At 44.4% G+C, this 15,729-nt stretch overlaps 1 protein-coding gene across 1 annotated transcript; it reads left to right on the top strand.

The window, feature by feature from the left end:
• Positions 1 to 3,616: 3,616 nt before the first annotated feature.
• LOC130130952 (uncharacterized) lies at positions 3,617 to 14,670 on the top strand. The gene is made up of 3 exons (XM_056300816.1): positions 3,617 to 3,695; positions 13,733 to 14,041; positions 14,387 to 14,670. The coding sequence occupies exons 1-3, from the start codon at positions 3,626 to 3,628 to the stop codon at positions 14,668 to 14,670; spliced, it is 663 nt and encodes a 220-aa protein (XP_056156791.1). The 5' UTR covers positions 3,617 to 3,625.
• The last annotated feature ends 1,059 nt before the right edge of the window (positions 14,671 to 15,729 follow it).

Here is a 15,729-nt window from a genome sequence, read left to right as displayed (position 1 = left end):
CCAGGACTACTCCCTGGAAGTCCAGAAGAAACGTGAAGAGGTACAACAGGTGATCAAACAACTGAGAAATTAACATCAAAGCCAGGTCTCCATACCCTGCTAGACTCAATAGCTCTATGGACAATGGGACAAAAACTTTCCAAACACTTGCCAAGGTAGTACCCACACTGGAAAAGCTGGGGATTCCTGTTAAGGTGGTTAGCAGAGAGATGCTGGAGAGAAAAATATTGCAGGACCAGTGGCCTGTGGCCGGGAGGGGAGCTGGACGAGGACAAATGTCTGAAGCTGATGTCCGCATCTTACTACATGACTCCTTTTTCATTTAAAGTAATAACTATTATATTTACAGATCAAACAGGTTGGTAAATTTTCTTTAAAAGTAATCCTTCTATTAATTTCCCACCTGTTGATTGTCATTATATGTTCATGAGTTATGTAGTTAATAGAAGGATTAATAGAAGGATTACTTTAAAGAAAATTATCAACTTGTTTGATATGTCAATATAACAGCTATTACTTTAAATGAAAAATAAGTACTCCTTGATCGTTTTGTTTGGTACTTTGCACTGGCTAGTTTTGTTTTGTTCTGAAGGAAATATCATTTTAAGAATTACGTGGTTATTCCGGGCAGCAGTGATGTAGCCTACAAAGAAAACTCCTTATAAAGGAACACTTGCAACCTGTTCAGTTCTATTCAGGTTGCACTCTACACTTTTATTGTGCTTACCCCTGGAGAGATAGTCACAGCTCTCCACCCTCATTTCTTTCTGGGAGCTTGAGGTTCCAGAGCCCAGCTGGGGTTTACCTTTTTGGTTGGAAGTCTGCTGAGGTTATTGTGTTTATTTTTTCATTTATGTTTTTCAGGGTTGAGGATGTTTACACAGTTTAAGAATACAACAATCCTATATAGAGGGGTATCAAAACTATATTATAAATAATAAAAAAAGGTTAACAGTAATTTAAATGCAAAATCTGAGGTTAATACGCTATAATATTCGCAGCTTAAACCACCCATTAAAGAGGAAAAAAATACTGGACCAACTGAAAAAACTTAACCGTTCAGTAGCATTACTACAAGAAACACATTTAGAGGAAAAGGGGCATGCAACACTAAGAAGGGAAGGAGTGGAGAAGGTGTTCAGTGCCTCTCATGGCAAAAGAAAAAAGAAAAAAGAGGAGTCACCATCCTACTGCATAAGAACATTTGCTTTTCTCTAGAAAAAATAATTCAAGATAAAATGGGAAGACATATCATGATCATTGGCACAATAGACGGCTTATATGTATCCATTACAAATATATATATATATATATATATATATATATGCACCAAATGAAGATGAACTTTCTTTTTACAGTAGCATTGCAAACTTAATTGCTAGCAATGCAAAGGGGATGATAATTTTAGGAGGGGACTTTAATGCAGTAATGGATGGAAAACAAGATAAGAACCCAGCAGACCTAGGACCTCAATCAAGAAAAACAAAAATGCTAAATGGAATGCTAGCTGAATTAGGTTTAACAGGTATATGAAGGCATAAATACCCCAAAGGCAAGGACTTTAGTTTCTTTTCTAATGTACATGGAAGTTACTCACGTATTGACTATTTTTGTACATCCAGACAGCATACACATAAAGTAACAAACTGCAGCATCAAATCAATAACACTAAGTGACCATGCTCAAGTTGACAAAAGATAACTATTTCAAATATTGGTGATTGAACATCTCACTATTGACAGACAATGCAGTGGTACAAGAAAAAGTATAAATGAATACTTTGATCCGAACAATAACGGAGAAGTATCACCAGACATGGTTTGGGAGGGTATGAAAGCAGTAATAAGACAGAAGCTTACTGAAATATCAACTAGGATTAAAAGAGCGTGGATTAATTCAGTTAGAGCTGGAGAACAAAATAAAAGAACTGGAAACAAAACATAAGTGTGGGGGAGATAAAGATATTTTCAAGGAATTAAAACAGACAAAACAAGAGCTGGACGAATTATTAACGCATAAAGCTGAACGTGCCCTCAAATTCTCAAACCAAAACTATTATGAAAGGGGAAATAGGGTGAGCCGTCTCCTAACCTTCCCGCTATGCAAAGGACAGGCAAATCGAGTAGTCTCAAAAATCACACATCTAAAATCAAAAAAGTAGCCTCTCGCCCAAAAGATATAGCAGATGCATTTGCATCCTTCTACCAAGAGTTATATGATTCATCTGACGATTCTTCGAAAAAAGAAAAAACGACAACTTTTTTTTCTAGAGTAAAACTTCCTTCACTGTCCCAGGAGGAGGCCACACAAATTGTTAATCCTATTCAAGAAGAGAAAATATCAGCCATTATTAGAAAATTAAAAAACAACAAATCACCGGGGGCTGACGGTTTGCCAGGTGAATTTTATAAAATGTTTTCTGGAGGAGTTGGCGTCCTTTCTAGTCAGGTTATATAACTAATCACTGTCGGAAGGAAAGCCACCAAGGTCCTGTACAGAAGCCATAATTTCAGTCATCCACAAAGAGGGAAAGGATCCCACCTAGTGTGAAGGATACAGACCTAGTATAAGCCTCTTATGCAATGACCAAAAAAAATCCTTCGTGCTATATTGGCTAAGAGAATACAAAAATATATTGAGGATGAAACCTGGGAAAATTCATGTAGCGATGGACACTAACAAATAGTCCAATATGGAAAGAGTTCGACTGGAAGGTCAAAATTAGGTTTTTCAAAACTCCCCTTGTTATAGCAAGATATGGTGGGGCATCAAACTTGTGCTGGAGGGAGTGTGGATTTATTGGAGACCACACACACATTTTTTGGGACTGCCCTAAACTATCTAAATACTGCGAAGATGCCCAGAGGGAAATTCAAAATATTATGGGATTTGATTTCCCACAAAATCCAGCTTGCTATATTTTAGGTGTTGTTCCAGATGACCTTGTAAGAAACCAAAAATATCTTCTTGGGGTACGACTGCTAATTGCAAAAAAATTAGTATTAACTGGAAAAATACAAACCCTCCAAAAATACAACATTGGAGGGTGAAAGTGAAAGTAAAAGAATGATATATTATGGAAAGCATACTGCAAAATTACAACTAAAAACAGATACATGTGTGTTAAATGGGCCCTTGTCATAGCCTAACTCCCAAGACTGTGTGAAAATGTGATGTACTACATGAGTATGACCACCAACCTCACCTCTCCTGAAATACATACAGCTCCATGTTTGTTAACATAATGACCTCGCTATCAATGGTGATGCCACGTTTGATTGACAATGAAGAAACTGTTTAAAGTAGTGACTATGTCTGATATTATTTGTTGTTAAAGTTAGTTTTCTTGTTAAATAGTTGTTGTAAATTCAAATTTTCTCTCTCTCTGTCTGTCGCTCTCTCTCTCTCTCTCTCACCTTTTTTTTTCTTTATTCATATTGTTAAAAAGATGTCTTTTGTTAAATAATTTCGTTAAATTTTTTCTTGTTAAACTTGTTTAAAAAGTATGTTAAATAGACTGGTTTTAAAATTAAATTCCCTCTCTCTCTCTCTGTCAGGGGGTATGTGCTATGAGTCAGGTAGTTCACCAGAAGAGGAAACAGAAGTTGCTCGGTGCTCCACAGAAATGGCTGGTGGTATCGTCTCCTGTCTGCTCTGGTTCTTCAGATACAGCCTCATCCTGCTGCTCCTCCACGGTACGTCCTCATATCAGCCATTCAGTCCAATCTGTATCACAGACATCAATGATCCAGGTGTCTCATATTGTACATCATCCTTGTTAAACATGTTGAAGATGCAGACTGCATGTAAGAGCAGTTGTGCAATGCAGTTGTTCATTAAATGGCTGCGTCTCATTTCAACAGTTGGTTCCCCAGACGTCTTTGCTGACTCTGTGGAAATGTATGTGTGGGTTTTTCAGTGTTGTTATTCTCCATTTTCTTTCGTTTTTTTTTTTTTACATATAATCATACTTTTCATTTATTAGAGAAAGCCAGAAGGAGTTACATTGTGTCTTTGTAGATTTAGAGAAAGCACACAACAGGGTGCCGAGAGAGGAGGTGTGGTATTGTATGAGGAAGTCGGGAGTTGCAGAGAAGTACGTAGGACTGGTGCAGGATATGTACAACGCCAGTAGTGGTTGTGGTTGCTATAGTTACCAAGCCCCCCTTCCTGTCTGCCTGCGTTGCAGTCCGGGTTGTTCTTCCTGTTTCAACTAAATGGCCACTGCCGCACGTTACCATCTGCGTTGTGTGATTCATTGATATCGTCTCTCATTACTGGCGTGGTGGCAGCGCTTACCAGACTTACGTCCCAAGGACTGATATTTACCGAACTAATCGCAGTAGCCCTTCCAGGGGAATCACAGGGTAGTTACGTCTACCACCAGACGCAGCTGAGCTAGCTCAGACACAGTTGTGCTAGCTAAGTGGGCAGCATGGCGACACACGGAGCACCGAAGCAGTGGTGTTTAACAAAGACCGAGACGGTGAATTCTGTTGAGAACTGGCGTCAGAACCTGCTTTATATACTGTCGCTCGACGCCGGGTTTGCCCCCTTCCTGCTCGATGGCGTGGAGTGGGAGAAGAAGTCTAAAACGTCCCCCTGTCCCGACGTCGCAATAAAGAACAGAAGGTAGCCATGTTAGAGCTAATGTTGGGACAGCTAGCCAATTATTGTTCTGTAATCTCTCGTCACAGCATAGTCAGGCACTCCACATCTATTGACGGCATATGGCAAGCTATTCTTCTACATTAGGGCTTTCAGTGCACCGGGGCTGTGTCTGAACTCCCCAAGTCAAAGCAATCTATCCCTGTCCGGACAAGGAGGTCATGTCCCCTTTGTAAATGTGCCGGCAGGCCTGATAATCACTTCCTCAGCAAATGTTCCTTTCTGCCCCCCCCCCCAGGATAAAATGTACATGGCAAAGTCGCGTCAGGTTTTGGGAGAGCAGGTCGAGACTGATGATGAGGTAGAGGAGTGCGTTAGTGGTGAGCCAGCGCCATCTAGTAGTGTGAAACGTGTCAAACAGTCTCTTACCTCGATGCCTTCCATGAACACTGCCCTGTGTGTCTCACCGTTGATAGTGGGGCAACAGGCAACATGATGAGGGCCTCATGCGCGACCAGGCTGGGCGTCACCGTCACAGGAAGTACCCAGTCCGCATTCCAAGCAGCTGGCTCGTACCTTTTGAAAGTATTGGGAGAGACACGGACACACTTCCAGAGAGATGGCCATGACCTCTATTTTGAGGGCCTCGTCGTGGAGAATCTCAGCTCTGACATCCTGGCTGGAATTCCCTTTATGGAAAAGAACGACGTCTCCGTCAGACCAGCCAAACACTACATCTGCTTGGGCGAGGATATAGACCGCTACGGCACCCTCCAAACACCGATGGACAGGCATGCCGTACGGCGCGCACGTGCTCCGCGCTCCGGATAAATCTACTGTGTGGCCAGGGGAGTACATCGAGCTCGAGCTGCCTCCTGAGCTGTGCAATGTGGACAGTGAGCTGGCTGTTGAACCACACGTCGATGTCTCATGTGACCAGTCTGACACACAGCAGTGGCCTGCCCCAACTTTGCTACAGGGTGTGACCGGGAAGATCCGTGTTCCAAATCTCACTGGCGAATTGCGGCTGGTCCAGAAAAGCCACCACCTATGCCATGTCCGCGCTACATATGTCCCGTCACTCAGTGACGCCGCCGTGCCAGCTGATCCCCCCAAACTGGCCCCGACGACCATGTCAGCCTTGTCCTCTGACCTTGTCGCTCTGGACCCAGATAACATCATGCCTGCTGACATCAGAGTTGAGTTCCGCGCCCTGCATAGAGAGTTTGATGTAGTGTTTGATCCCCACTTTGAAGGATATAACAACGCTGTGGGTCCGTTACAGGCCAGGGTGAACATGGGACCTGTCCTACCTCTGCCCTTCACCAACAGGTCGGCCTGGCTTGCCATACAGGCAGGATGCTCTGACCTTAGACGGACCCGCGCTCACCTCCGTCAGGGTACGCCTCCATCCAAGAAGCTGACTAACATTCGTGATGTGAAACGTTACCTGAACGTCACCACAGTGGCTAAGGATGGCCTCCTAGCTGTTCACCGGCACACACCCCTCGCAGCCTCAACGGACTGCATCGTTGTGCCTCGGTCTGTCCTCGATGGCCTACTGACCTCTCTCCATATCAAGCTCGATCACCCCACCCGCACCCAGTTGAAGACAGGTGTGCAATGCTACTTCTACACGTTGGATATGGACTCTGCTGTGCAACATGTCTCCAGCGGCTGCCACCAGTGTGCAGCTCTGAAGAAAGCCCCTGCGTTCGTATCTGACCAGTCTACAAGTGACCCTCCGGAAGTCGTCGGGTCTTCTTTCGCGGCTGATGTGTTCAGGCGGGACCGCCAGTTCATTCTGATTGTCCGGGAGTGTGTCACGTCTTTCACGCTGTCTTGTCTCATCGACGACGAGCGCAGAGACACTCTCAGGGACGCTTTAACCCGCTTGTGTATGGGTCTGTGCCCTCTCAACGGCCCCTTTGCTGTGATCAGGACTGACCCTGCCCCTGGTTTTGCTGCATTGGCAGGGGATGGGGCCCTCGCTATGCACAAACTAGTTGTTGAGGTGGGCAACGCCAAGAATGTCAATAAGAACCCAGTGGCGGAGAAGGCTGTTCAAGAGATTCAGGGGGAGATTCTTCATCTCGAGCCTAACTATAGGGCTGTTACTCCCGTTACCCTCTGTCGCTACGGCCAACCTGAACAGTCATGTTAGGTCGCGTGGATTGTCTGCCCGTGGAATGCTGCTTCAGCGTTACCAGTTCTCCCATAGGCAGTTGCCTGTGGTCGACCAGGGACCTCATCTTGAAACAACACTTGGAGCGTGTCACCAACCATCTGTACAGCATGAAGTCAAAGGTGCCCTCTGGTCGTGTGGCCGTACCTCCCGCCATTCGACCTGGTGAACTGGTGTACCGGTATGGTGATCGGAATAAGTCAAAGGCCCGTGACAGGTACCTCGTCATGAGCGTGGATGGTTCATGGTGCAATATCCAGATGTTCACGGGGTCTCAACTCTGTCGCACCTCCTACAGGGTCAGGCTGGGTGACTGCTACACAGTGGAAGGTCCCTCTACAGCCTCTGAACCCCTCGCGGACGATTTAGCGTCTGATGAGGACTGGGACAACCCTGCCCCGCACTGCCCTGGCATACCACCAGCCATTGCCGAGCCCCCACCTGCACCTTGCCTGCCTTGTAATAACGATATGAGGCTGGGGGATGAGACTGTTCCTCCCATCGAGGTCAAGCCTGGGGGGAGCTCCCCTGGCGAGTGTGTGCCTGCTCTTGCACCTGATGCTGCACCTCGATGCTCGGAGTGTCGCCGGCGCTTGCCGCGGCATTTAGAGGACTTTGAATTTTAGGCCAGTTGTTTGTGTGTACTGGTGATAATGTTTTGTCTTACCTTACAAGTCTAGTTATATAGCCTGAGCTGTGATGTTGCCTGGTGTTCTGTGGTGGTATTGTTGTACTGTGTGAAGGGAGGGGTCTTTCTTTTGGGAAAAAAGGGGTGACGCCAGTAGTGGTTGTGGTTGCTACAGTTACCAAGCCCCCCTTCCGGTCTGCCTGCGTTGCAGTCCGGGTTGTTCTTCCGGTTTTAACTAAATGGCTGCTGCCGCACGTTTCCATCTGCGTTGTGTGATTCATTGATATCGTCTCTCATTACTGGTGCAAAGGAAGTGTGACAATGGTGAGGTGTGCGGTTGGAATGACAGATGGGTTCAAGGTGGAGGTGGGATTACATCAAGGATCGGCTCTGAGCCCTTTCTTGTTTGCAGTGGTGATGGACAGGTTGACGGACAGATCAGGCAGGAGTCTCCATGGACTATGATGTTTGTGGATGACATTGTGATCTGTAGTGAGAGTAGGGAGCAGGTGGAGGAGAGCCTGGAGAGGTGGAGGTATGCACTGGAGAGAAGAGGAATGAAAGTCGGTAGGAGCAAGACGGAATACCTATGCATGAATGAGAGGGAGGACAGTGGAATGGTCAGGATGCAATGAGTGGAGGTGACGAAGGCGGATGAGTTTAAATACTTGGGGTCAACTGTCCAAAGTAACGGGGAGTGCAGAAGAGAGGTGAAGAAGAGAGTGCAGGCAGGGTGGAGTGGGTGGAGAAGAGTGTCAGGAGTGATTTGTGACAGAAGCGTACCAGCAAGAGTTAATGGGATGGTTTACAAGATGGTAGTGAGACCAGCTATGTTGTATGGTTTGGAGACAGTGGTACTGATGAAAAGACAGGAGGGGGAGCTGGAGGTGGCAGAATTGAAGATGCTAAGATTTTCATTGGGAGTGACAAAGGAGGACAGGATTAGGAATGATTATATTAGAGGGACCGCTCAAGTTGGACAGTTTGGAGACAAAGCAAGAGAGGCAGGATTGAGATGGTTTGGACATGTGTGGAGGAGAGATGCTGGGTATATTAGAAGGATGCTGAATATGGAGCTGCCAGGGAAGAGGAAAAGAGGAAGGCCAAAGAGGAGGTTTATGGATGCGGTGAGGGAGGACATGCAGGTGGCTGGTGTGAAGATGCAGAGGACAGGAAGAGATGGAAACGGATGATCCGCTGTGGTGACCCCTAACGGGAGCAGCCGAAAGTAGTAGTAGTTAATCATACTTTTCATGGTGTGTCTCAGGGGTCATCACCGTGTCAGCTTGTGATCGACTTTTTGGTCAAAATGCGATTTTTACCATGGACACGCAAAATTTGAAGTGGTCACATATTACCAGAAACACACAATTGCATGTTAAACCTCGCAATGTGCCATAGTACATATTTCAATATGCTACATGATTTTAAAATGATAGTATTTCTAACATTAAAAAACAGTGCCCGACCTTGTTATGATGAAAACTTGGGAGACTGGAAAGTCAGCCGTTGTATCTGGGCAGGTTGCAATCCTAAGACAGGCATCAATGAGGCATGCTCCAGGTCTGTTTTGTGTTTGAGATTTAATAGCGTTCATGTGACTGGAACCTCACTCACAGCTGCAGGTGTCTGCGCTTAATGTGAGCAGGGATATTGCAAGTTTGCTCAGTTCATTGTACTCCTCGCTGTTCTCAAACAGATGGCACCAGAATTTGACAGTGTCACCGTTGCATCAGTCAGACATGAATCATGTCTTTTTGCCATCATCTTCGCAAAAGACAAGGTACTATGACTGCAGTTTGGGAACGGACATGTTTTGCGAACCTCTGCGTGATATTTGCCGTATCGCTCTCTGCTGGTTTGGGGTTCAGGGGCTCAAGAAAGAGCATTTGTTTGACCAGTTCTCTTTCTGGGAATCTTGTCCGGAAGGCATTTTGTAGCCTCTTTGCGTAGTTGAGAAACGCAATGTTGAAGTTAAGTATCTCTGAATCTGAGCGATGGTGTTCACATTTGCATTTGTCAATGAATTGGTTGAAACTTGCATTTGGAATTTTCAAGTCTCTTGGATCAATTAACGAGGTGTCATCATTTCTGTTAAACAGGAATGGGTTCAGAATTACACGCATGTATTTCTGGATCTGGATGTTATTATAGGCAGAGTACAAACTCACGTTCTCCATCTGTAGTGCCTCGTTAATTCTAGCCAGCAGCGGCAAAATCGAGTTAAGAAACAGTAAGTACAAAATTAATTTGGGATTCTGCAGCATGTCACCCAATGTACCGCAACTTTCTTGATAGCGAACAGGACCCTCGCTTCCATTTGCAGTGCTCTCAGAATATTGTACGAGGCTGGCTCGAAGTCCCACGAAGCGCTCTACACAGGCCACAAGGCCTGTAAGTGACCAGGTGGCTGTATTCTTCATCATTTAAAGCCCAGATGTGGGAGAACTCCTTTCTTGCTGGGCCACTAAAATGTGACAATGTAGCCTTTATAGTGTCCTCTACAAAGACTGCTATTTCTTTTTCTGCATCCACAAAGACACAATGCGACTCCTTCTGGCCTTCTCTATACTTCTCCATCAACATTCTCAAAGCAAACATCACATCTGTGGTGCTCTTTCCTGGCATGAAACCATACTGCTGCTGCTGATCATCACCTCTCCTCTTAACCTAGCTTCTATTACTCGTTCCCATATCTTCATGCTGTGGCTGACCAACTTTATACCTCTGTAGTTACTACAGCTCTGCATATCACCCTTAGTCTTGAAAATCAGTACCAGGTTTTCCAGAATTTAGAGTCCCCTACTGTAAAACAAGATTGGTGTATGGGTGAGTATGTAGTAGATCCATTTTAGGGCATTCCTGATTTTTATGGTTTCTTGCTTAATAATTTCATCAAGTGACAGAGGAGCCCTATAATTGACAATCTTATACATCAGACATGCATATGTGTATTTCATGAGGCTCTCCCAGTTTATGTCATATTTATTGAGAATTTTGCAGTGCTGGTACATGATGGTTTTTCTGGCTCGTACCTTGTAAATAGACAGAACAGGCTTAAGGGTTGTATGGCATTGCTACTTAGGTCCATATGATAAGTAGGAGAGTATCATAGCACTGAAGTAGGATTTTTCTGCTTTAATAGTTCACCCGTTGTTCCAGGTCTGAAAATTCCCTGATTAGATGCTGCAAACAAAAAAAATCGGACAACAAAACTAGCCAATCATCGCCCATAGCCTTACACTAAACCTGCAATGTAGCCTAAACCGCTAGGCGTTGGTGAGTCGGGGAGTGCAGGTTCACCCAGAATGACAAGGAGCCTATCTGGCTATCATGCTACTACTGTTCACAATGAATTAAAACATTCCCACGTAAATTTGAATTTAGTAATCATTATAATCCATATTAACTACTATCTAATACTAATTTTTAATCAGTCTGACCTGTGTGTAATGTACATAACTCCTTTTAACGTTTACAACTGCTTTATTGTCCAGGTAAATTATTGAAATGGCTTTTTGTTTCTTTTCAAGTGCTTTGACTAGAACAACTTGGACAACAGATGAATGTAAGGAACTATCAGGTAAAATAGAAAACCAGCAGTACTGGAGGTACCTGAGGACCTGATTGAGAAGCACTGAACTAAATGAACAATTGACAGCTTGGTACACTGGGTCACTGTATTAGCTTGGTGTCTCAATTGGGCTCCTGTGGCACGTTGCATTGTTCTGTTACGTTTGATATTATGAGATACAGAAAAATGCTCGCACACTGATAACAAACCACAGGAATTTCAACACTGAGGATGCAAAAATCTTCTCAAGTATTAAATGGTCCACAATGGTGCTGTGCCCTCACATGATGAAATCCGCTGTGGTGACCCCTGAAAATAAGGGAATAAGCCAAAAGAAGAATGCTGTGCGAACACAAGTGCCTCCCAAATAGGTGTAAGGTGAGAAACAAAAAGAAAGAAACGTTTTGGTAAAATACCTTCTTCAGCCTGCAATAAGGAGGGCAGGGCACACACCTGAGTCCTATTAATAGGGGCTGGGGGTCCCAATAGCTAGATGATTAAAGGTACAGGACCAAAACAATACAATATACAAATCAGATTTAAAATGCAATGTAAAAGGCATAGCAGATAACAATATAGAGAATAGAATCCAGTTTCGATTAGAATACATCAGTGGAATAATGTACTAACAGCATTTACGATGACCATGAATAATATATTATCAATGTGCTTCAAAGGAGGCGGGCTCCAGGTTAAGTGACGAGCACAAAATAGTCCAAAGGATTGCAACAAACCTTGGATGACTAGACTCGCTAGCCCTTGCCCGCCTCGGAGTCGGACCCTTTAGTCAACTGGTTAGCACAACCACCCGTGGAGCAGGAGACCCGGGTTCATGTCCAGGCTGCTGCGGTTCCTGGCTGCCCCCTGAATTTGCTACATTGGTGTCAGAAGTGGGATGGTGAGACCATGAGGCCATATGAAGCGCATGTGCCCAGAGGCGTGAGGGAGCTGATATGCCAACAAGTCAGTCCTCCAACCCATACGACCACATAGGTCGTTTGTTCCTACCCTCTAATACGACCCACAGGGACGTTTCCTGTATTAGTGCCCCTACTGGCGGCAGGAGATATGCCACAGATACTTTTCACCTCTGTGCATTGTGGGTTTTTATCTACTTGTTGACATCCTTTTTACAACACCTCAAAGATAGGCTAATGAAGGCAAGTGGTCAGTAAATGGTGATAAAAATAATTTGAGAACAATAGAATATGTAGTCAGCGCATTTTTGCAGATTCAGTCAAGAAATGGAAATGGATGAAACGGATGATACGCTGTGGCGACTAACGGGAGCAGCCTAAAGTAGTAGTAGCAGAATATATAGTCAGTGCAGTTTTGCAGATGCAGTTATTTCAGATGCAGGAATGTTGCATTAATTAGAGCACGAACTAACTGTTAGCTAGCTGGAATGTTTGCATGTGTGCTAGCACCAGCACCTTATGGATAGGTAAAATCACATGCCTTCAGTGGCATTCGCAACCGATTTGTAACTAAAACGTCAAACTGAATTAACTTGGTTACACATGTAACGTTATTGCAGACAATCAGCACGATTACTTAAAAAAACTTAACCAAATACAATTCAGTACCGGTACATAAACTTGCTGGACTTACCAGAGCTAAGATGTTCAGTGAAAGGTGTAGACCACTCCCTCCTCTCTTGGCTCGTCAGATTTTGATTGGTAATGAAGGTCAAAGGTCATATGATGACAATACACCTGAGACACCAGCTTGTCATTATTTACACAACTGCTAGAGGTTGCTTAACTTTAAAATGTAACTATAGGTCGTAATAAGCTGCTTGTACAAACGACCTATGGGGTAATTTTTTGGTGGAGGACAGTCTGGATATGTTGAAGCGCAGGGACGCACTTCCTGAAAGAGGGGATAGTGTAACGACCACAGATGACTAGACTTGATAGCCCTTGGCTAACGGGTCGGACCCTTTAGTTGACTGGATAGCGCAGTCGCTCATGGTGTGGGAGACGTGGGTTCGCGTCCCGGCTGCGGCGATTCCCGCCTACATTGGTGTCAGAAGTGGGATGGTGAGACCGTGAGGCCATCGGAAGTACTTGCGCCCAGAGGTGTGAGACCTAGACTTCTTGGACTTTTTTGACAAAAGCACAAACTATTATCCTATTTCTTAATGTTGATTTATACCACATACATTCTCACTGAGTACAGTTTTAAGTTCTGTCATCTCTCATTTGATGTCTGCTTCTTTTTCTCCAAGCAGAAACAATCATTAGCCACATTGCATCTAAATACAAAAGATGGTCCGCGGTGGCGTAGCGGTCTAAGCATCGGCTTGGTGTCGATGCAGTTGCCCACTGGGGACTGGGGTTCGCGCCCCGGTCTCGTCAGATCCGACTATGGCCGGACTCAATGAAGCAGCAATCATTGGCAACGCTGTCTTCGGGAGGGGGGCGGAGTCGGCTTGTGTTCGTCATGTGAATGCGTCTCTGTGTGTGTCGGAAAAACAGTGGTTCGGCTTGGATTCGCCTTGTCACGAAAGTGGGGAGGCACTTTCCTTCGAGACTGCCGGCCGGAGAGATGCAGTTGGCGAACGCATGTAATACGAGGGTGGGTGTTTGAATTAAAATAGGGATCAATTGGCCACTAAATTGGGAGAAAAAAAAGGGAAAAATCAGAAATAAATTAAAAAAAAAAAAATACAAAAGATGACAATCTTGCCAATCTAATTTCAAAAAGATTCAGCTTGTTCTGTTTTTTTTTCCAGATGTGGAGGCCAATAAATGCAACGATACAATCCATAGAAAGGTTGGAGAAAATGTGGAGCTCCCCATATGCTCATCAAGTGAAGGGGTCAACTATGCAGAATGGAGATTCAAACAGCAGACCATTATAGAGTGGTATGATAACAGAAGTCACAAAGTTCCAGAGTTTGAAAGAACAATAGACATGAACCTTGAAAATTTGTCTTTAATCTTGAAAAGTTTGACCCTTGATGACTCAGGGACTTATGAGTTTAGCTCAGACAGACATGGAGTGCTAATACCCTCGACCGTCATCACTCTGCAAGTCTACGGTAAGCTGCTTCTCACATCGTCGTCTCCCATCCCAGAAAATACCCGGCGGTACTGTGACACGACTGCCTCATGCACACACATACTGTCTTTATCTCTTCATATTTCTGTCTATCACTCCTTCTCTCAATCTGTCCGTGTTTTTTCTTTATCTATCCATCCTTCTGTCCTCATGTCTCACCCATTTACAACTCTATCTACCATCCATCCACTCACCCATCATCCATCCATCGATCTATCTATCTATCAACCATCCATCCATCATTAATCCATCCATCCATCCATCCATCCACCCATCTCTCTCTCTCTGTCTCTCTCTCTCTGTCTCTGTGTTTAATGTCTTTCAGAGGTCATTATGGAGCCAGTCATATGGCTTAACTCTACCTGGCATGAGTCTAACAGCTCCTGCACCGTTTTCCTTGAGTGCAGCGTCCTCCATCTCAGCAGTGTGTCCTTCAGCTTGACTGTCGGCAGTCACAGCTACACAGGCGCCAAAGTCTTCGTCTCCCTGCAGCTGCAAGACAACGAGACTGTCATCTGCAACGCTTCCAACAGATTCAACAAGACGTCTACATTAAAAATGGTGACGTGTGTAAACACCACGTCTACAGACGCCCCGCCGGGTATGTAGACGAATGGCTCCTTCCTCCACAAAGTACCACAGTATTCATTTCTTCTCACTACACTAATGACAGTGTTTCACCGAGAGTAAACAGCAGTAGTAACTCTACTCTTCACTGTACTACTCCATCACGTACATACGTTCATGTAGTCTGACAGTTTGATCAAATCCAAGTTGGAAAATGTCGAACAGGAGATGGTTAAGTGGGACTTTTAATCAACTTAGGATAGAAAGATGAGGGATTTATGGTTCAGGGGTCATCTGTAAAGTCAACCTAGTTGACTACATTACAACTACATTAAAAAATGAATAATAATTATAAAGAATAGACAATGGACAAACTATTTTCAATGGAAAGGTGGCAGCATTTTTAGCGATAGCTGCCGTTTCCCAGCATCCTCAGGAGATAAATCGAGGGTTCGTACTGGGGTTTGGGTTTACCATGACAGCCTGCAGAGTCGATGGGCCTCTGGGAATCCAACTACCACATCAACAGTTCAGCCGGTCTGCTGCCTGCAGGGGCGCTGCTAGAGATTCTGGGCCCCATGAAAGAATATAATATTGGGGCCCCCCATCCCCCCCACCCACCTAAACCACCCATCAACCTAGAAAACCCAGTTGAATTTGATGTTTGATGAAGAACTATTTCATCGATAGAAGATTACTTGATGCACTGCAAGAAATCCACTGAAGGCTATCTTTTGTAAATGTAACAGAATACAGTAAATACAGTAATCAACAATCCAGTAAAAAAAAAAAAACCCTCAACATTCATCAACTTATTCAATTAAATGAAGATTTAAACACAAGGACAAAAAGTACAATCATACAAAAAGTAAAAATATAAATTCAATGGGGTGGTATTTGTATCTAAATAACAGAAGCGCAACTATAAAACTATGTGGAGTCCATGGCTGTTGGTTTACCATACAGCTCTTGGCTGCATGCTCTTGGAAATACTAATCCACAGTGTCAACGGTGAGGAAATACGTTTGACTTATAAAGCTTTAGCCTACTTTACGTTCTCCGACATCGTCTATTCCCGGCCTAGTTTATCTCTAGTTTACA

This window comes from Lampris incognitus, chromosome 20, assembly GCF_029633865.1.
Source record: "Lampris incognitus isolate fLamInc1 chromosome 20, fLamInc1.hap2, whole genome shotgun sequence".
Classification (NCBI taxonomy): domain Eukaryota; kingdom Metazoa; phylum Chordata; class Actinopteri; order Lampriformes; family Lampridae; genus Lampris; species Lampris incognitus.
This window is presented reverse-complemented; position numbering and strand designations above follow the sequence as displayed.